General features: G+C 38.4%; 2 protein-coding genes across 2 annotated transcripts in view; both read left to right on the plus strand.

Moving 5' to 3' along the window:
• The window catches only part of LOC118327041 (TLC domain-containing protein 4-B-like), a 16,490-nt gene extending 3,307 nt beyond the window's left edge, over nucleotides 1-13,183 (plus strand). Inside the window, exons 2-7 of the mRNA XM_035660269.1 lie at nucleotides 843-1,012; nucleotides 2,925-3,014; nucleotides 4,107-4,165; nucleotides 4,377-4,471; nucleotides 9,091-9,164; nucleotides 9,438-13,183. Coding sequence (XP_035516162.1) covers nucleotides 858-1,012; nucleotides 2,925-3,014; nucleotides 4,107-4,165; nucleotides 4,377-4,471; nucleotides 9,091-9,164; nucleotides 9,438-9,756 — 792 coding nt within the window. The 5' untranslated portion in view covers nucleotides 843-857 and the 3' untranslated portion in view covers nucleotides 9,757-13,183. The remainder of the gene's footprint in view (nucleotides 1-842; nucleotides 1,013-2,924; nucleotides 3,015-4,106; nucleotides 4,166-4,376; nucleotides 4,472-9,090; nucleotides 9,165-9,437) is intronic.
• Nucleotides 13,184-15,646: 2,463 nt separating this feature from the next.
• Nucleotides 15,647-21,034, plus strand: bco1 (beta-carotene oxygenase 1). The gene is made up of 11 exons (XM_035653783.1): nucleotides 15,647-15,725; nucleotides 15,994-16,122; nucleotides 16,267-16,396; nucleotides 16,707-16,854; nucleotides 16,946-17,096; nucleotides 17,652-17,872; nucleotides 18,280-18,537; nucleotides 18,631-18,736; nucleotides 18,862-18,956; nucleotides 19,694-19,805; nucleotides 20,039-21,034. The coding sequence occupies exons 1-11, from the start codon at nucleotides 15,662-15,664 to the stop codon at nucleotides 20,194-20,196; spliced, it is 1,572 nt and encodes a 523-aa protein (XP_035509676.1). The 5' UTR covers nucleotides 15,647-15,661; the 3' UTR covers nucleotides 20,197-21,034.
• The last annotated feature ends 564 nt before the right edge of the window (nucleotides 21,035-21,598 follow it).

Genomic DNA, 21,598 nt, shown 5'->3' on the forward strand with positions numbered 1-21,598 from the left:
GCGCGCGCGCGTGCGTGCGCGTGCATGAAAAGTATGAATATGCATGCTGAAACCAGTTGAGTGGTTTCAGCACGCATATTCATACTTTTCATTTTCGTCTTGTGTCTGAAGAAGAGCCACACTTCCTCTGTAGCATAAACCCAGGAGGTAAAACACTGAATGAGCTAAGTAATTGTCTAAATATATTTTATAGCTGGTCATAAACTACACTTTGCCTGAGGTTAAATCCACCTTTTCAGGTTAAGGCCAGTGGCAGCTCACTTCAGGCAAGAGTTGACTTAAAAAGTGACGACCCTTACTAGCAAGGTTTTTTTTTGTAATTGTTTTTGTCAAAGGTCACCAAATACCAGAGACAATAGCTGCTTTGGTTTTTGCTGACCTCAAAGTGTCCAGTGATACCAAAGGAACATGGAATCCTCGTGTTTATGTGATTGGCTGAAAAAATTGTGAATCGAGCCGTGGCAGGAAGTCTCAAACCCACACACAAACGCAATGAAGACGTGAAAAGCAGTTTGTAAATGCAGGTTCAACAGTCTCTACACAGTGTACACGTAACAGCAGACGTATTTGTGTGTGCATCAGGAATACATTTGTGAATCTTCTCTTTTTATATGTTGAATTTTCTACATTTTATATACAGCGATACATTTTTTTGTGGAGAAAGCCATCACAACTACATTTCTTTGTCCCTCTGTGGGCATTTGAATCCATAGAGGAAAACACAGTCACTAATACCCACAGAATCTTGTTGGATATGTTCTTGTTTGCAGAATGTTGTAATGAAACAACAGAACATGAACTTCTTTCTAACCTTTACCCTCTTTCTCTCCATCCTCCCACAGTGGGGTTGGGTGGCCATGGACCCATTCAGCCAGCTTATCCTCACCATCTCGGTGACCAGTTTCTTCACCTTCCAGTGGCTCTTCCACAAAGTGAGCCCCTGGATGTCCACACGCATCAGCCCCGGCTTCCTCGGCCTCAGTGACAAGCAGAAGGTGGAATGGAACTCAAGGTGACCTGACGTAAACTTTCGATCATGATGAGTCTGACTATCTACATGCTATGTATGGCAGAGATCAGATGTTGGCCAGAGGGGATTTGTTTCAGCTGGGTCCAAAGATACACACTGACAGTCAGCCCACATATTTCCTGTGACACTAGTATCTGATTCACTAGTGGGATGCACCGTGTATTTGACAATGTTTGCTCTTCATGCCACAGTTTCAAGGTGCTGGCAGCATGTTGGGAACTCAACGGAATGGTGTTTTTTTTTTTTTTTGCCTATGCATTTTGTCAATTTAACTTCATCAATTATTAATAAAATGGCACAGTTACACATTGCTTAAACCTTGTTTAGTTTAGTTTAGTTCAGTTAGAGATTGTAAAGCATAGAAAATCATGGAATTTTTCATGCAAAACTGTTTCCCTCCGTGTTTCTGTGCCTTTTCAAAGACAAAAAAAGTTTCTTTTTTTTTTACAACAGCTCCTCATCATTCCTGGGTATGCTAACACTTTACTCACCAGTTACATTTCTGACATCATTAGTGCATACAGCACAAGCAGTCAGAATAGCATTAAACAAATGTCCAGTTTAAAGTTGTAATCCATCAGATTTCCATGTTATAATTCTGTAGCAGTAGTGATTCATTTAACTTGCTCTCTTCCTCATATGCTCTTCTCCACTGATTGTGGCCAAAGTGTGAAAAATTTTACACATGCACACATTTCCTGCACAAAGGAATGTGCAACACTGCTTTTCAGTTTGGAAGTAACACAGTAAATATTGAGGTTTTTACCCAAACCACCCACTATAAATGTCCATTACATTCTGAACAGATCCCTCCTGTTTTAACTTTGACCTACCATTGTTACAATAGTTGTCTGCTTATGTTTCTTGTGCTAATGGACTCCACTGTAGATATTTAGCAGTGTTGCCACATTCCTCAAATTGAAGGAATAACTTCAATGTAGTGCATAAAATGCTAAATATACTATGAAGATCTACCTCTAACAGTCAGATCATCGTTGTCACATTTAATCAATAGAACTATTTTATATTTGCAGTTCATCAGTCAAAATGAATAGACAATGAAGTAGGAATGCTTCAGGGCCAGGGTGTTCACACTGATGACTGGAACATTTGATCAGACGACGACATGTCATCTGTTGTCATCTGCGAACTTGTTATAGGAACATTGCAGATTCAGGCTAGAACAACTAGATCGGAAGAAAAAGATGGGAGTGTGTTTGTATCCTGAGCGAGACAGACATGCTGCTGTGAGATCGGTGAAAGCTCTACCGTTGACTGAAGGCCATTGGACATCCAGCAGGGAAGAGTGTTCGGAGAAATCCTGCCTGGTCCAACTTGCATTAATCATTCATTTTCATTTTCTCTCATACTCAGTTTATTGCTCATGAGAGCACTTGTGAAATTGAAATGGTCACATGGTTTATGAGCAAATGAAAATTAATGATTGGTGGAGATGGATCTAGGCTACAGGGATCCACGCTGAAGCCCATGACTTTACAGATTCTATTTCAACAGACTTACAGTCAGTGTGGCTGTCATTCTGTCTTATTGACTGATTGCTGAGAACTGTTGGACTGTCTCGCTGCGTTAATGACTGCCTGGGACTGTGTGTTGCTCTGCCTGACCCTTCAGCAGTGTTTAATCTCTTAGTCTAATTGGTCTGAATCTGTGTGCAGCCCTGACAGGCAATCAGTTGATTCACTGTGCATCCTAAAAAAATGCAGTACCGTAAACCAGAGAGCAGCTCCAAGGCACTTTCCATGAATAAAGATAAATATTCACTATTACTTTTAGCAAGCTTATTGAACAGAAAATCTCTGACGTGTTAGCATCTGTCCTTGTCAGACAGGACTAGGTCATCATGGCTGTGTTGTTTTGTTGTTGTTTATTTCAGGACGGTGTCAACGTTTCATGCACTGTTGGTGGGAATCTTCTGTCTCCACATCTTGTGGTTTGATGATGCCGTCAATGAAGACCCAGTCTGGTGAGAGTTTGGCTGTGAATCGGATGTTTTTAACCTTTACTTTCCATACTTTTGGTTAATTTAAATTTAAATTTCACCGTATGTCCAATTTTTTTCACAAAAGGCCAGATTTTCCAGTCATAGCTTAGCAGCCAAAGGTATAGTATGAAGTGCATGGGGTTCTAGGTATACAAGGAGGCTGGTGTATGTTTACAAAACACATTTAGGCTACAATTGCATTAAAATTAAACTAGTGGATCATTATACCACACAGCCCTCCTTTGTACAGCCTCCCTAAAACTAACCATAAAAGAGACAAAACTCAGACAGTTAAACACAAATGACCAGCACAATCAAAACAGTTTGCAACCGTTTTGAAAATTATTTCGACTGTCCCAGACTTAATGACCACTGTCCCTAATAGAAGTTTTTTTTTCATTCTACATAATGAATATAGTTTAATAACGTTGCTTTCAGTGACCTGCATCACTTCATTGATTCACTCTAGTCTACTTACACACAGCGCAAGAGGAGAGGGAGAGACCCCGGCACTGTTGATATAAGATCTGTAGGCTGCAAATACTCATTAGCATCTGAGCAGTATAATATAGTTAAATATATTGAATATATATATATATGTGATAGGTTGATAGACTTGTTGTTAGTCCCTTTTTAGATATAAAGTCATTAAGAGGGTCAGAAAAGTCACTAAATCTGGCAAGAAAGTCACAAGTTGGCAACACTGATCTCTCTCTATGATTGATTTTACGTGTGTAAGTGTGCGTGTCAAGTAGCATAGAGCTTGTGCTCTATATATGTTTTCCATGATGCATAAACATAATAATTTTATTTGTAATTTGACCAATTTTGGCAAATTTTGTTATTAATTCGATTCTAAAGTGATATCAACCTCTGCTGGATACAACTGTGAAATCCCCTGCGTGTTCAGAAGTGGTTTAAGTGCTGTCTACCTCTGTTTTGTTTTTGGATATTATCACTAGGAATCACCAAAGTCAGACATTTTTAACACCTACACACACTGTGGGGATTTTTCTGAGAACTTTCAGGGAAATTCACACAAACCCGGTCAAACCAAATGTATTTTTTCAACAGGGGAGATCCTACACTGGTGAAGACTAATGTTGCCATCACAACAGGCTACCTCATATCTGGTAAGAGAAGCACAGTTTACACAGGTAATGTTTGTTAAAGTGAGACTGGAAGAACATCTACGTAATTGGTAATAAGATGTGTTAAACTTGTTGTTTAGTTGACTCACACAAGTTTGGACCCTACTGGCCTTTATTAGTTGTATGTACTTTAAATGTTTTGATTACACCAATAACATGTTATCTCTCTTTCCCCTGTACTTCTGTGTTTCAGATCTGCTGCTTATATTTTACTATTGGAAGGCGATAGGCGACAAGTTTTTTGTAGTTCACCATCTGGCAGCGTTGTATGCTTACTACTATGTACTGGTGAGTGCCCTATTGTCCAATAGCAGAACATGCAGGCAAGATGGGAAGGAGACAACCAAGGGTGAACAGCTGTGTCCTGTCAAGCTGGGTGTTTTTATCTGATTTAGCCAGCATTCAGTATGTGTCCTTGACTGTCCCCATGCAGCCAAGCACCTCATATAGGTTAGTTAAATATGCACAAGGCAAGGTCAGCGTAGTCAGTGTCTGTGCTCTGTGCTAAGTGTACTTTTGTACGTGAGATATAGTGCGTTCCAGCAGGAGTCATTGTTTGCCTGGCCAGTTAGGGCATTAGTAAGATGTGTAAGTATTAAGTGACTGTATTTTTTTAGTGTGTCTGGAAATAACAGATTTAAAAAGTAACAGTGTGAGTGGTTTTGTGAGGATCGCAGTAACATCATTGATAATCGCACGTTTCAAGTTGGTTTCACGGCTTCAGTGCTACACTGTAAAAGCTCTCTAACTAACCTCGGAATGCACCGAATCAGCTATTTGGTGTGGAGGCTCTATTAGCGTCATTCTGTATCATTTTTAGTGAAATCCGCTGTGGGTATTGGCATTAACCTGATGATGATTTCGCAATTCATCTAAAGTACTAATTAGTGACTCATTTGTTCTTGCTGCACACTTAGTATACTGTTGGCTCTTATCTAGATATGGAGATGGGTTTAGTGTGCTCAGCTATTATGGGCACTGCTGTTCACTCTTGGTTCAATCTGAAACCCTCTAGGTCGCCAGGATCTGTGGATAATTATTATGGAAATGAATGACTATGGTATTTTTTGCATGGAATGCTCAATGATGGTACTGGCTGATGACCCCCTCCGCCCTCACCTTGCCCTTACAATTTCTGTGCTTTCTGTTTGTTTTACTGACCCCCTTTTAATGTTGTGTGAATCTGACGTAAGCTGAACTATTTCTGAGCTTAGCGCAGTTGAATGCCTTACTGTAACCACTGTGTGCATGCTGGCAGTTCTGAAGCCTTCTACACAGACAGGGTTCCTTTCTTGTTACTGTGCATGCCAACAAACAGTATTGAACTTTCTTAATTACTTACCTGCCTATCTACACTTCCACCTGTCTGTTTTTGTGCCAGAGCCTAGTTCTGCCTCTTCTTTCTCTTCCTCACACTCCTCCTGAGACATGAGGGAAAACTGACAAAGCCACTCAAATAATGTCATCCACATGACCCCAAGTGCATCACCAGATAGCCAGGCACTTTTTTTCGAATACCATGTTAAATATATTCTGTCATGTGTACAGAATTATATTTTAGTGAAGCAAACAGGGAAGTGTTTCCCCTACAGTACATGCTCCGTATTTTGTATATAGAGAAAAATGCAAAAGTACTTACAGTGTGCATTGCTCTGCCTCCGACTCCCCATATTTAAACTGTTCTTGGATTTTAAAAAAAGCTTTACATTGCTTAGTACTATACTTTTGGGTTTGCATCGCCATGGGCAAATGGTTATACAATCTTGGTAAAAAGCAGTGAAGCACTATGGACTTACTGTAAACCCTGCGGTCCAGATTTACATCTTACCCCTATCTACACCCCAGTCACTGGCTGGATTTACAGATTTTGTTTTTTTCTTTAATGTGACCAACATCATATATGCATCCATTTTTTTTGTCTGTCTTCATCGCATTGTTAATGAGGAATATTACTCTTGTGTGTCTAAACGATAATAATAAGATTAAACCAGTGTCACATTGTTGGAATAAAAGTATGATTTATAACTGTAAATCCAGCCTTTCAATTGGAGAAACAGAGCAAGCACCTGTATCTAAAACTGTTAGGTATAAGAGATGAAGTAGGCCATACTGTTACTGGACACTCATGACTGTTTCCTCTGACTAGATCAGAAATTTATGTGGGATAACAGAATGATTGGTCCTCATTAGTCAACTGTGGTAGAAAACAGAAAGCCACGTTACTGAAGCCATATTACAAATGTGGTAAAAAAAAAAAACATTAAAAAAAAAATTTGGCTGATCCTTGATGTCATTTTCATTTTATTTAGTTTTGTACCCAGTCAAATTTGTCATATGTTATGTCACAGTCTCCTTATTAGTTAATGTGTTGAGTGTTTTTATGTGGAAGTATTCATGTCAAATACAGAATGAGTTCTACCTACTCAATGCAAATATTAAACCCTGAGGCACACAGCCAAATTAAAGCCTAATTAAATGTACTTAGAGTTGGGAAACCTGTATTTTAAAATGTACAAATCGGCTTAATTTCATGAGGTTGTTGGTATGTTTTGATGTTTGATTAGTCACTAATGTCTTGCTCAAAACCGTGTTCAAGTTTTTATGATTTGTTTCTTTAAATAGCAGCATAATCTGTCTTTTGTGTGTTTTTTAACAGTTAAATATAGCTTAATTAAAAAAGATGGAAACATAATATAATAACTGTTAGGTAAATATTAGATGCATGCTTTTTTCTCAGTGTTGTAAGTGTTGCTTCTTAGTTTGTTTTTTTCTTGTTCTAATATATTTGTTTGTCTGTCTCTGTGTCCTCCGCTGACTTTAACATAAAAAGCCCCTCTTCAAACCCAACATGCAAAAACTACCAACATCAAGTCGGGTTGTGTCATCCCCGTTCATGCAAAAACTACCAAAAGGGTTGTGTGTCATTTAGAAACCCAGAGCAGGTCTTGATCTGGATGAGGACTTCTTAATTCCTGTCTTGTCTGCTGCTATTGCTGTTGTGTTGCACTGAGCAGATATGATGCCCAGTCACAGTATGGACTTACCAGTTCCTAGAGGTACTAGCATCCTAATGCTAGGAAGAAAGTTCACATCATATGGTACAAAAACTGAAATGCAGATGTACCCTGTTTGTATCACATTGTAAGTATGCTTCAATGACCAGCTTTTGTTTCAGCCCTGACGGTAAGTCTTCTTTTACATGCTGTAAAAGTCATGCCACAAGCCAAATAACCTCGAATTGCATCGTTCTGCCGGTATTTACACGTTATCTGCGGTTATTTAAGTGAAATTGAATGCTGTGATTTTTATCTTAGTTTTCAATTTGACTTATGTTCGGAATTTGTATGGCGAGGGATTGAACACAAAATTCTATTTCAGACTCAAACTAATTGCGGATACAAATCACTGCAACGCACTTTTTCAGAGAACATTTAATTCAAGTTTATTTGGCTAATGGCGCAATTTTAACACGGTTTCAGTCTGAGTGCTTGATGTTCAAAGGTTACAGCTGATTTACCAAGATACCATCCAGGTCAACAGTGTATAAGATGGGGTGTCCTGAAAACTTATTGGTTTTAAGATCATCTTCATTCTATTTAACAGCGACTGGAAATAAAGCCACTTATGCTTATTTTATCACTAAGGTGGCTTCTGTCCAGGTCGAAATCATTGTATTGGCATTTTAGAATTCTGATCAGGTATCAATCCAGACATGGTGAGTTTCATTAGGAATAGTTTTGAGCGCTAATGAACCCTTTGGGTTCAGTTACAAGGTGGGTAAAACATGCTGAAGATGATCTTATGCCTAAGACAACGTGGAATTCAGGCCCCGATCTTCGAAACAATGATATGTTTGGCAGTTAAACATATTGCTTTTTACTCTGCACGGCTTTGATTGCTCCTTTTTAAATAGTGGCTGGCTAAATGTATGTATGGTTGAACGGTATATGTATCAAATCATGTGCTGTGTTGATATTTGCTCAATACCTTTTCAATGTTCATATGTCATTCCGATGAATTGTCTTGTTGTATGGTCTTTACAGTATGGTTTTCTGCTCTCTGGATGAAAAGACAAAATGTGAGCAAGCAGTAGTTGGCATACAGTTGGATGCATTTGTGATTATGACTTTTAATAATTGGGGGGAGTGATTATTATTTTAATAAATGCAAATTTACTTTGATATATTACATAAGTAAAAAACATTTATCGTCTCACTTGAAGCCAGCTCAGTGTTGCTCATCAGATCGTCTTGTGTAGTGCTTTCGCCTAGAGGTACTGGCCATTGTCATTACATTCGGCGTTACTATCCAGGCTTTTTTTTTTACTACTGAGAAGGTTAACCATTTCGATGTTTGACAACAGTGCCATACTCAAGCAAAAATGTCAACGTTACATGCAAGATTTTTGATAATCAAACATTTGTGCTCCCTAGGGGATTAACCTTTTTTGATTTAAAGAGAAATGTTTCAAATGTGTAATTAAAATCTAATACTGTTCCGGTTCTGCCTTGCAAACAGAAGTAATCAAAAGTTCTAAGGGTAGTTAATCTGTTATTTTGCACGTCACCAGTTCTGTATGCTCATTTCATAGTGAGGATGAGTTTCTGCTCACAATAAATGAAGAGAATGAATCATTAGGAAGTCAAATTAAAGACCAGTCTAATTTTGGCCTGTAAAACTTGAGGAATAATTGTGTGCCCTGAAGGAGAGGGCTCTTTTGTTAGATCTGCCAAATAGGTCTATATTTGGTGAGGACTTAATCTAATTGTAGACATGCCTTAGTTACCTAGCTAGTCTGAGGAGCAGGTGGCAAATGAGCTTCACGCCTGCTGATCCAAATGACTCGGTGTCTTGTTTTTGTCCCTTTCATGTTTCGTTGTCTTCCTGTTCTTACCTTGTTCTTCTAGGGCCATGGAATGTTGCCTTATTTTGCTAACTTCCGTCTGCTCGCTGAGTTTTCTACACCATGTGTGAACCAGCGGTACGTACCTGCTTACTAATGTCCTGGGCGTTGGGTCTTTTAAAGTCAGGCTTGGAGCTCAATTCACAACATTTCTAGATATTATATCTCAGAATGTGTAATTACTGTTGGTAATTTTAACTACGTGAAGGTAATCCACTGCTTGTTGCATGTTCTCCTCTCTTATGTAACTGTCTTTGCAAACTGTCTAGTTACTCGTGATTGTCTTAAACATTTTCATATTTACATCTTTATCCTGCTAGCCACCGTTTTCTTAAACGTGTTGTGTTTCAGCTGGTTCTTTGAGGTACTAGGGTATCCCAAGTCCTCCCGGCCCAACATGGCGAATGGCGTCGCCATGGCAGTAGTCTTTTTCATGGTCCGCATCGCTGTCATGCCAGTCTACTACAGTCGTATGTATGCGGTCTACGGCACTGAGGCCTTCTACCTGGTGCCCTGGGGTGGCCGCGTAGCCTGGATCTGCTCCAGTATCTGCTTGGACATCATGAACGTTATGTGGATGCATAAGATTGCCCGCGGCTGCTACAGAGTGCTGCGCTCGGCACGCAAGAGCAAAGCCGGCACACCTCAGGAGAATGGGAAGACGGATTAAGGGAACCAGGGTGTCAGTGGTGAGAAAAGACCACAACTGAGACAAAATGACGTCACTGTCAGTGCATGGGCGAGTAGCAGCTTGGACACTTGCCTGTAACACCTGGGACGAATTCTATTACAGGGCCGAATGTAATAAGGGAAATGTAGTTTTTTTTGGAAAGCAGGCACAGTCACTGAGATGTACCAATGGACCATTTAGCTGGCCATCCATAAGCCATGAAATGACCTCTTAGCAATACTCTGTGTGCATGGCCAATTATTTTTTCTCTTACCACTACACAAAAGAGGTCGTCCCGGGACAATGGACTGCCCAACTACAAATTGTCAAAAAAGTTTACCGTTCTTTACGTACTTAGTGCTCAACAAAACAACTTTAAAATGTTTTTTTAATTATTATTATTATTACTGTTGCCTGAGTCCCAGAATAAAAGTGATGAAATATAAGGGTTGATGATGAAGCAAAGATTTGAGGTAACCTTGAAAACATTCAGTGATTCCTCATTAGTGGTCAGTGCCATAAAAATTGATTCAGAAAGATTGTCAGATGCCTCTTGAGGAGAGAGAGGTCAAGCATCTCTTTTATCCTTGGTAAATCTTGAGCCTAATTTGCAGGGACTTGACTGACACGAGATGGGATTACATCAAGTGCAATCACAGAGAAGCATAAGAATGGATAAATCCGTTCGTCGCTCACCCACTGTCATTGAGTTAAGAAGTTCATTTAAAAAGCCAGCCTTTTTTAAAGAAGTGTATTGGCATATTGTGAGTCTTGGTTTCATTTGCATTTGAATGGTTAATTTAAATAACGGAGGGTTGAACGGGCATCGGTACGCTGTATGTTGTCTATTTCTTTTGTCTTGCTGGTGTCAAGGCAAATAGGTTTTAAAAGATACAAACGATTAAACATAACTGTTTCTAAAGAAAGGGAACCTGATGTACAGAGTACTTTAGAAATGCTTAAAGGGAAACTGAATGTCAGTGCTGTTTGCACACTGACAGTAAGCAATGCAAGTACATTCATTTTCCTTAAGGAAACATTGAGGCAACAATTAGCTTTTTACATCCCCATGTTTTAATGTGTGTACAATAATTCACAGAATGGAAAAAATATCACATTGACAAAGATGTGTTGTTGACACTGTTTTGTGGGAGCCTGCATTATATTTATTTCACATTGTGCAATGCATGTTAAGGGGTAAAACTAACCTTCGGAATCTACATCGTAGACAAACCTAAAAACACAGATTGCAAAGAGCAGCTGCTTTGAAATGTTCATTTATGCTAAGAGGGGAGATGTTATTAAGATTCTGACACTCTTCTTGTTTTTTCCAGCATCAAGTGTTGACCTTAGGTTTTTAGAATATTCACACTTTCCTATTTAGGATATCTTTCTAGGCACAAACCCTTTAATTTACCCCTAGGCAAGATTTGCCAGCAAATGTTGCTATGTGTGTTTTTCCATGAAGGATTTTGACATTTTAGCCAGCAAATTAAAGTAAGTAAGTAATGATTCGAGTACATTCATTTGATTTGACTGAAATTATTGGATGTGTTTCTGCAGATTGGGGTTTTATGTAATGTTAAGACAATAATCAGTGTTTCAGTTGGTAATAATTTTGTACACGTCAGACATTTTTTGTAATTGTTTTAGAGCATTGTGATACACATAACTTCTGCCTCATATTACATAATCCAATCAGCTGTCAAACATAATGTGCACTCCCATATTTATTTATCAGATGGATACAGTGGATGTGTTTTCAGTGGACATGAATCTATGAAAAGGCTGTGAAGATTGACGTTTTACTTGTTTTCTTAAGCGTCATTCTACTGACAACGCAGACGTGTTGATCATCAAGAACGCCAGAACAAATCCGTTCAGAAGTTTTAAAGACAAATGTATCATTTGTTCAGATAACAAAGTAATTCACGGATGATTTACGAGACACGTACTTGAATCTTCATTGTAAATGTATCTTTTGAGCTGTACATCAAAAGCTTCTGTCAGATGTTTTGTGAAACAGAAACGGGGGTTGCTAGTTTTTAAATCCGCCTTGCTATGTTCAGCATTTGATTTTGTTGCCTTTTTTAAACAACTTATGATTGCACAGTGAATATTTTGTTACACCCAACTCCTCACAGCACTGAAAAAAATGTGTCATTTTTCAGTGATTTTACTTGTGTGTTTTGCCTGTCTGATGCCTGTCTCACATGATTGTTTGGCCTTTGTAATAGATCCGTTTCAAAAGTAAAACCAAGAGGCTTGTTAAGGCTGGTTGTTTTAGTGCTTTTTGTTTTGTTATGGTTTTAAAATTTCAAAGATTTATGTATTCGTGCCAGTGCTTAAGCCATTACTACTTCATGGTGAAGATGTTTGGTTTTTTGGGTTTTTTTTTGTTTTTTTTATATATATATTTCTTTTTTCAAAATCCATGAGCATTTGCATACAACAGTGCCAACTTGCAACCATGATTTAATGGTTCAGATCGATTCTGTACACATAACCATCCCTGCACACTGTGGCCGGTCACTGTACGTTGAGGCTCAGTTTAGTTCGTCACGGTAAAACAGTGTGAAAGACTTCTTTCAGTAATGCCATCAATCACTGGCAGTGTGCTTGGAACAGGATGGACTTGACAACGGATTATGGGTGGATGTCATCTACATTACATGTGGATATCACTATCTCACATCTTAAATGCCAGGATGTGGTGTTTGTTAATATTTCACTGGAATTAAATTGAAATCATGCAGGGGTTTCAGGAAAGCAGGCCACATCTGGTAGAATCAGCGGTGGCTCTGTATGCAAGGTCATGCATGGTCAATATGGTCTTCTTCTTCATGCACCCTCTATAACTGCATGTGGTATTGCATGGAGATTGCACTGTAAACAAAATAGCATATACATTTTCAAGACAAATTTTGTTTGTTGTTTTCTTTTTCTTAGTACATGTACATAATGTTTACTTAAACGTTATTCTTGTACTGTGCCACATAATGTAATCCACAGATGACGATGATGATATGATGTGGTGAGAACATCATAAAGCAGATATTTAGTATAATGTCCAGCACAGAAATAATCAGTAAGGGAATACTTGAATACTAATCAGCACAGTTTATAACAATCTGGGCAGTGCAAATTATCATTAATCCAATGAGCATCTTGCTTTATATGCGTACCATTGTCTTTAATTTATTAATCCAAGAGAAGTAGACATAAAACAAAGCAGATGCTATGGTAATAGAGAGAACGCGGTGCTGCTGTCAGCTAGTTAAACTGGTGTAGATGTTTCTGTTCTGAATGTTGTGTGGAGGAGACGTGAGTAAGTGGAGGGTTTAGTGACATTCTATGAATGTATTGGAGAAGAGAAAATATTTGTCATTTACATTTTGTTCTTTACAATAAATACCAAATTACCTGATGAAGTGAAGTGTGTATCATTCAGGTTCTGACTTGTTTCACTTGTTTAATGAGCCTCTGTGTTGTCTTAAATATTGATTCCATTATGCTGCCAAGAAGATGATCAAAACCGTTACAACAAAAGCCTAATTAGTTAATTAGAGCAATGTTTGAAAATATCGTCTTGACTTTGCTCAAATTGCACAATTTGCATCGATAATAAAGCAATATATTTCAGTGTCAATAAATATTAGGAGTGAGTTTTACTTTGTCAATTTTATGGCTGTTTTCACAAAGTTTATTCATTTTCCAAAATGCAAATTAAAGTAAATTACACTAAACGAACACAAAAATGTTTTAGTTGACAAATAATTATGACGCATTCATTAGTAAATATTACAATTTCTGCCCTCTTGTGGTAATAGCAGGGCAGTCTTGTCAAATAATCTGAGTTTGCTACTTTATTTTTAGTTCACAGGTTCAGCTTTCAGTTAGTAATGGTGCAAATATCTTAGTGTTAGTAAAAGTGCTTCATTTTTAATGTCCAGAGTAACAATTATTTTATTTTTGTGACAATTAACCAATTATATATAACCAACTGAATGTCAATTTCCATGTTTTCACTACCATAACAGGTCAACAGAGCCACTAGAGGACAGCATTTCACTTGAGATGTAGTATCTGTAGGCACTGTACTGCATGTCTGACTTAACAGAGACAAATAAACACAGAAAAATTGTGAAAATCCTTTAACAAACATAAGTCTATAGGCCTCATTTAACTGATTTTTGATTTGGATTTTTGCCTTCCTTTGATAGTAACAGCTGAAGAGGCGGACTAGAAATTGGTACAGAGAGGGATATGTCATGCAATAAAGGTCACCAGTTGGGATCAAACCAGCGACAGTTGCAACCATGCAGCACGCACTGTAACTATTCAGCTACTAAGGCACTGAGTTTGAGGTACTTTTAAGTGAGAGACTATTTAGTCAATGACATAATTTCCCCATTCATGACAACTGCCTGGGGGGTGATATTTTATAAAATATTATATTAATGCTTAAAGTAGCCTCAAGCCTAATTAAGAGCATGCCCGCTTTGAGTGACAGATGTGTGCCGTCATTGGTGGCTGGCCACTCTACAAGTCTCTGCTCATTTTTGGATTAGTTGGGAGCTTCACACTGGCTCTTCAGAAACTTATGGGTGACCTCCCAGAGAGACTGTGTCCATATATTGCAAATTTAAAAAGTGCAAATGGCACTACTTTAAATTTAACGTGGGTTCTTTTATCATGTAGGTAGTAATCTGAATTACTCGCAAAGGACCCTTTCTCCATCTAAGACATCATTGGAGGGCCTGTTCTCTCTGTGGGCCCCTCCACCCCATGGGCGCCAGTGCAACTGCACTGCCTGCACTGTACTGTATTTCGGCCCCTGCTCCACAATGTGATCAAAGTACAGAATCATTATCAGAGCAGATGCTGGTGTGGTTTCTCAAGTCTCCCTTATCTACCTGTGGACAAACAAACACACAGACATATATTATTTTACTCTTTGAATGTTAACGAGCCTCATAAGCCTTTAATTCAAATAGTAGTACAATTATGTCTTTTATCTCTGATAATAGAATAACTATTATTTCAAACAATCTGAGATTTGATGGAACTTGAATGCCATTGAAGAGAAAACTGGATCATCCCTTCAGCAAAAAGTGGGCTATAGATAAGAAGTGACATAATACATATAACATAGTTATGTCATTTCAGAGCAGGTTTATGTTACGGTTATGCTTATTATTTTAGGAAACAAATAGGCCCCACCTCAACAGAGAGATTGTAGAAGATACACAACCTGCTGCTAGTAGGAGTTCACTGTTAATTGCCCTGTCGAGGAGTCACTATCACTACCTGTACTTCCAAGAAAAAAAATTTCACAATTAAAAAACACGTAAGGTAAATAAGTTCAACATGCCCCCAAGTGATGTAATACCATAAAACAACATTACAACCTTGTAATCACCAAAGCAGATAAAATAACCTTGCTTAAGATCTAAGATCATACTACTTGCAGTAGTGTGTTTTTTGCATGATAATTACAGAGCTGATCAAGAAAATAATGTCTATTCAAGTCAACAAAACAAGTAAGGACTTAACATGATGGCCAATTAAAGTGGATTGCAGATTATGCAATTTATTAAGAAAAGCCAAAGGCGCAATAAAAGGGTAAACACTTCTACACTATTTCTTTCATATAAGGACAAAAGAGGCTGATGCTGTTTTGTTGTGAAATGGCTCATATCGAACTGGGTGGAAGAAGTGGAATACTTTTTTTGGTGTTATGAAACCTATTGAACCTTTTTCTCCGAAGTGAGCAGAGATTCACTGAAATCTTCACAGAGGACGGTCAAAAGATAAGTTAACCCTCCTCCCCTCCCTCCCTCGGGTTGGGCTGCAGTATTTATTCAGACACCTCCGCCTGTTCTTTACTACTCTCACAGGAAACATGGCCACAGACTTCTCCACGAACGCAGTGGAGAGACCGGAGCCCTGTAAGGCGGATGTTAAAGGTAGGTCGAGTTTCGTTTTTGTACACAATTAAAATGACCAACAGAAGCACTGGCTTATTTATTTGATTGTTTGTTTGTTTTTTGTTTTTGTTTTGTTTTGTTCTGTAGATTTGTTAATTGTGGATAGCGTGTTTCTTTGTTGAGTGTAGGGTTAGGGTTATGAATTCCCCCCTTGGAGGACAAAAAATAAAAGCTGAATTGAAATTGAATTGAATTGAATCCTCATTGCTGAAGGTTTTGTGGTTTTCTGCGTTTTCTTCTCGTGTAGGGAATATTCCCAGCTGGCTGCAGGGCACACTGCTGCGTAATGGCCCTGGCATATTTACTGTGGGGGACACCAGCTACAGCCACTGGTTCGATGGGATGGCCCTTATCCACAGCTTCAACTTTAAAGACGGTTGGTCTTGTATTTCTGGTGTTCAGGTGTAATAAAATAAGTTTCTTTGCTTTAAAGTTACTTAATCTGTGACTTTAATATTAGCTATGTTACAGTGTCAATGAGGAGTCCATACTAAATGCATAAACTTTTTTTTCCTTATAGGTGAAGTGACCCACAGGAGCAGATTTCTTAGAAGTGACACCTATAAAGCTAACATGGCTGCAAACAGGATAGTTGTGTCAGAAATGGGGACAATGGCATACCCAGACCCCAGCAAGAACTTCATTGTCAAGTAAGCATACTCTTCACTTTGTTCAGACCATTTTTTTTATTATTGGATCCCCTTTATTGTATCAATGTAATAGCCTTACTTTATTTCTTAGCAAATTTATAGTTGGAATAGTTGTTTGGCATCCCTTCATTCCACAGTTCTTTAGAGTTTACACCCCCACCCCCTGCTGTTTAGCTTCCTGTTGTGAATTTGCAAATGACCCACACCTTCCAGGGAACCTTTAGTGTGAGAGAGGTGTTCTGTGTTGGATGGCCCCTACCTCTCTTTCTGATATATATAAAATAAATTAACATTTCTTCTTTCTTCTCAGGGCGATTACCTTTCTCAACCACACAGTGCCTGACTTCACTGACAACGGCGCAAGCAATGTCATTAAATACGGAAATGACTATTATGCCACCTCTGAAACCAACTACATCCGCAAGATTGATCCTGTGACCCTGGAAACTCAGGACAAGGTAATGTCATCTGCTGATCGCGATCGCTCACCAATGATCACTAATAACACGCATTTCAGATGCTCATAGGTTGCTGAATTGTTTCACGCAGGTGGACTACATGAAATTCCTGCCGGTAAACATGGTTTCATCCCATCCACACTATGACAACGAGGGCAGCACTTACAACATCGGAACTTCAATTGCAGAGAAGGGCAAGACTAAATACACCGTGTTCAAAGTCCCTGCTGTTTTGGAGAAAGGTATGTATACCTCACCTTCCCTACTCTGTCCTAACCCCAAAGTACTCTTGCTTCCTATCTGCTGGACTTTGTAGATTATATAGGCAAACCAGAACAGATTAGCCTGCTGCTATTGGCTCCTTCCTTGAATATGAATCCAGTGCAGTCCACAGTTGCATAGGTAATAGTAGTATACACTGTAGGCCTGAAAGTCCAGTTTGCGCATTTAATGATTATCACACAATCATTCATATGTCAGATATGCATCATTATGGTTGCCACATTAAACTTTGAAACCAACCAGTACGTCTCTAGCATAGAATGAGTGCAACAAGTTATTTAAATGCATCTTTATAACAATACACTTTTAGACACACACACGTTGCACAGTATCACATTACTACTACTTCCTAAGTGCCCTTTATCAATAATGAACTTAACTGTTATATTTATCATTGATATTCCAACAAATTTATATAATGCTTTGACACGTTTAAGTCTCTTTTTAATTAACTTCTCTCTTTATTTGTTTTCTTTTCTTGTTTCTTTCTTTTGCTCTCAACTTTGAACCATTAGACAAAGACAAGAATGTCCCTGCGCTGAAGAATGTGGAGGTGATCTGCACAATTCCCTGCCGCTCGCTGCTCACGCCCAGCTACTACCACAGTTTCGGCATGACAGAGAACTACTTCATCTTAATCGAACAGCCTTTCAAACTGGACATCCTCAAGATGGCCACTGCGTACATGAGGGGGGTCAACTGGGCAAGCTGCCTGAAATTCTGCCCTGAGGAAAAAGTAACCGACCACTACTGTCTGTTTTGATTATTGTCATGTATGTTGTGCTTTATATTCGTACCACTGAACTAGCACGAGTCTACCACTGTTATGGACTCCAGATCAGGGCTGGGAAACCAGTGGCTCTTTAGCCCCTCTCTAGTGGCTTCCTGTGGCTTTGAAAAAATAATTACATGGAAAATTATTTTTCTAACATTTTTATTTATCATTGTTGTAAGTGATTCCAAATTAAAAAAAAATGAAAAGTCTGAGCAAAGTAAAGAACTTTTGTACAGATTTGTTTGCCTTTACTACCAACTTTGCAGGCTTACCAAAAATGTCTCTTTTGATAGTAAAGGTTGCTCTAGATCAGAGATGTTTTATATAAATGCGTGCAGTCTTTCTAAATGTTTATTTTTCTTCAACAGACTCTGATCCACCTGATAGACAGAAAGACCGGCAAAGAGACTGAGACGAAATACTACACTGGAGCAATGATCGTCTACCATCATGTGAACGCTTTTGAGGACGACGGTCACGTGCTCTTCGATGTCATCGCCTACAATGATAGCAGCCTTTATGATATGTTTTACCTGAACAAGTTGAAGGAAAACCCCGGGTTCTCCAATGACTCCTACTCCAAACCAAACTACAGAAGATTTGTACTTCCCATTCACTCAGACCCAGTAGGTTTTTACATTTTTCATTTATTTCATCCTGAAATTTAGAGATGTTGTTCCTCTGATGCTTAAGTTTTACTTTTTGACTGGGTTTTGCAGGGCATTGCAGTTGGAGAGGACCTGGTGAAACTCAAATACACAACAGCCAGTGCTGTGAAGGAGAAAGAAGGCAAACTAATGTGCCAGGCAGAGGTGCTCTGTGAAGGTAAAACCAATGCCACTCACATAAATGTATCAAGTAATTGTTATTCAAGTTGTATTTCTGACATTGTCTCTTTTAGAATAATTCATTTGTTTATACAAATACCAAAACTTTTTTTTCCCCATCAGGTTTTGAACTACCCAGAATTAATTATGGTATCAACGGCAAGAGGCACCAGTTTGTCTACGGGAACTGTGTGGAAGAATCTGCAGTGTCAAAACAGGTAACATTCCCAATTGATTAATTTTGGCTTTTGCAAAACAGAACTGGTCTAAAGTCTAATTTGCCAAGAGAGACCTGAAACATGCAGACTCTTGAAGAACAGACATTATCAATGTTGTGCTATTGGGAAACAGATTGTTCCTGGCAGCATTGTTTTACAGAGATAGTGAAGTTTTCTTTGAATTTTAATGGTGTTTTGATATGGATTTTACAGGGCGTTAAGCCCAAGTGAATAACAAACAGGATGTGGAAAAGGAAAAGGCTAACATTATGCTGATGAAATTCATTGCTAGTGCTTCCTTTTAGGAAGATGGGGCCTTGAACATTTGCGTCAAGCCTGGTGTTTAAATCCCTTTTCTTCAACAATAAATTAATAAAGTTTAAAGCATATTACGCTTGAGGTGAAATTTTATGGCTCTTTTCCACGTGGATTACAGCTGGGACAAAGTACTGCAGGGACAGTTAATGTCTATAAGATAAGCTGTGTATGCTAGCTGCTGTTTATGTAAGCTGAGGGAAAAAATAAGACCAGTGGGAAAAAGATATTTGGTCTTAAATGAATCAGACTAAAAACGAATAAAAATGCTTATTAATAACTGCTATTGGTGTGATTTACCCTTCATTGGAGTTTGTAACGTATTGTAGGTGTTATACAGTATGAGTGCTATTTTTTAATGCTTCGTTATGAGCTGTTTGTACAGGCTAAATTCTTTTTCCTAATATATTCATCTACTGTAGATTGCGAAGTTGCACACAGAAACCAAGAAGATGGTTTACTGGAGCGAGGACAACTGCTGGCCGTTGGAGCCAGTGTTCATCCCCAGACCAAATGGAGAGGCAGAGGATGATGGTGAGAATACTGTGTGGTGTGCATGTCCAATGTATGACATGTATATATATATGCTAATATATATATAGGCTAGAGTACAAATAGGCAATAATACCAGGATAAAAAGCTAAGAACCCTCACCGATTACATCTGTATCGATGAGACTGTATGGTAACTGTATTTTGCCATCATTTGATGCGATTCCATTTATGACATGCTTTGCACAAGAATAACCTCTTCCTTTACATTTCTAGGTGTGGTCGTATCCTCAGTTATCAACACCAACCCAGGCCAGTCTTGTTTCATCCTGATTCTTGATGGCAGAACATTTAAAGAAGTAGCCCGAGCATATGTGAAAGCCGAGCTCAACAAAGATATGCATGGATTTTTTATCCCACAAGGAAGTGAGTGAGTTGTGTATATGTAACGTCCTCCAGAAAATTGTGCTGAATGGCACAGGTATCTATTTGAACATTTTAACAGTTTGACACAAAAGTGTGATCAGGATGTGCGTGGTTTCATGGATTACCATATCTCTGTAATAGTGATTGTATCAAAACAATTTTTTCTTGCTGTGTTTAAGAAACTTTTTGTGTAGATCAAAATGTTGCTTAATGTTGTATATATTATGATATAGAGTTTGTTATGCAGTCCACATTATTCTATCATACTGCTGTGACCATTATTGTACTTGTGGTCCTCCTTTTCATTAAAAAGAATCTAACATGTAAAGTTTGTATTCCCACTGTGTGACAAGATAACAACAAAAGTGAATCCAAAACATTACATTTGGGAGGATGGTGAGCAATCATGGTTACAATCATGTTGTTTTACATAAAGTATGACACCATTTCTTTCAGTACATCTTATAACCTATTGGCAAAGTACCTGAGCAAGCAGGTCCTCATATCTTTCCCACGTGCTGACGCACACAGTGATTTTACCCCCGTATTCCTGAGTGGTCCTGGGTGAACCCTGACTATCAGCTTCGGCCCCCCTCGACCCATCAAAGGATAAATGGGTGTAGCTAATGGAATAATGAAACTGCTTTTTACACCATTGTACATGGAAGCATTGGAATCTGACTTATGTAACTCCAGGAAAAATGGCTTAATTTCCTAATGATCAGTGAACCTGACAACCCAGCTGATAGTAGGAAAGAGTTGCTGGTTCCTGGTTCTTGAATGTATGCAGCCAACAGTACTAAGACTATGTCTATTTTAAAACTTTATGGCTCTTTTCCACGTGGATTACAGCTGGGACAAAGTACTGCAGGGACAGTCAATGCCTATAAGATAAGCTGTGTATGCTAGCTGCTGTTTATGTAAGCTGAGGGAAAGAAAAAAAATAATATGAACTAGACTAAACAACTCTGTCAAAACAACAATGACATGCTTACATGGTATGATTTCCCATTCATTGTAGCACATAAACATAAAATGTCTATCTTTTTATTATTTTATGATTAAGTGAGTTCATTTTATGATTGTAAGTGTATAAATAATTGCTGAACATGACCTCTCTGGAGGTGTTATCAAAAATCCTTTGTTATGAGATGTTTGTACAGGATTCATTATTTTTCCTAATATATTCATCTACTGTAGTAGATAGAACATATCTTCATATCGTTTAACCTAATAATCCAAGATAAGTTAACTCACAAGTCCATTTTGATTATTTTATGATATGAAAGTTGCATGGTGTTGTGTTTCAAGTTAAATATGTGCTTAAGGGACTTGAAGCGTGTGTAAAAGGTGCCTTGTTATGTCACTGAGCTTTGTGATGAACGATTATATACTGTGTGTAGCATGTAT

Source organism: Morone saxatilis, unplaced genomic scaffold (genome assembly GCF_004916995.1).
Source record: "Morone saxatilis isolate NCDOM2014 unplaced genomic scaffold, NCSU_SB_2.0 Contig0, whole genome shotgun sequence".
In the NCBI taxonomy this organism is placed as follows: domain Eukaryota; kingdom Metazoa; phylum Chordata; class Actinopteri; family Moronidae; genus Morone; species Morone saxatilis.

Coding starts and splice junctions, on each gene's coding strand:
- bco1 (XM_035653783.1), top strand. CDS start 15,662: ATGGCCACAGACTTCTCCACGAACGCAGTGGAGAGACCGGAGCCCTGT. Junction 15,726..15,993: donor CTGTAAGGCGGATGTTAAAG/GTAGGTCGAGTT, acceptor CTTCTCGTGTAG/GGAATATTCCCAGCTGGCTG. Junction 18,957..19,693: donor AATCTGCAGTGTCAAAACAG/GTAACATTCCCA, acceptor CATCTACTGTAG/ATTGCGAAGTTGCACACAGA.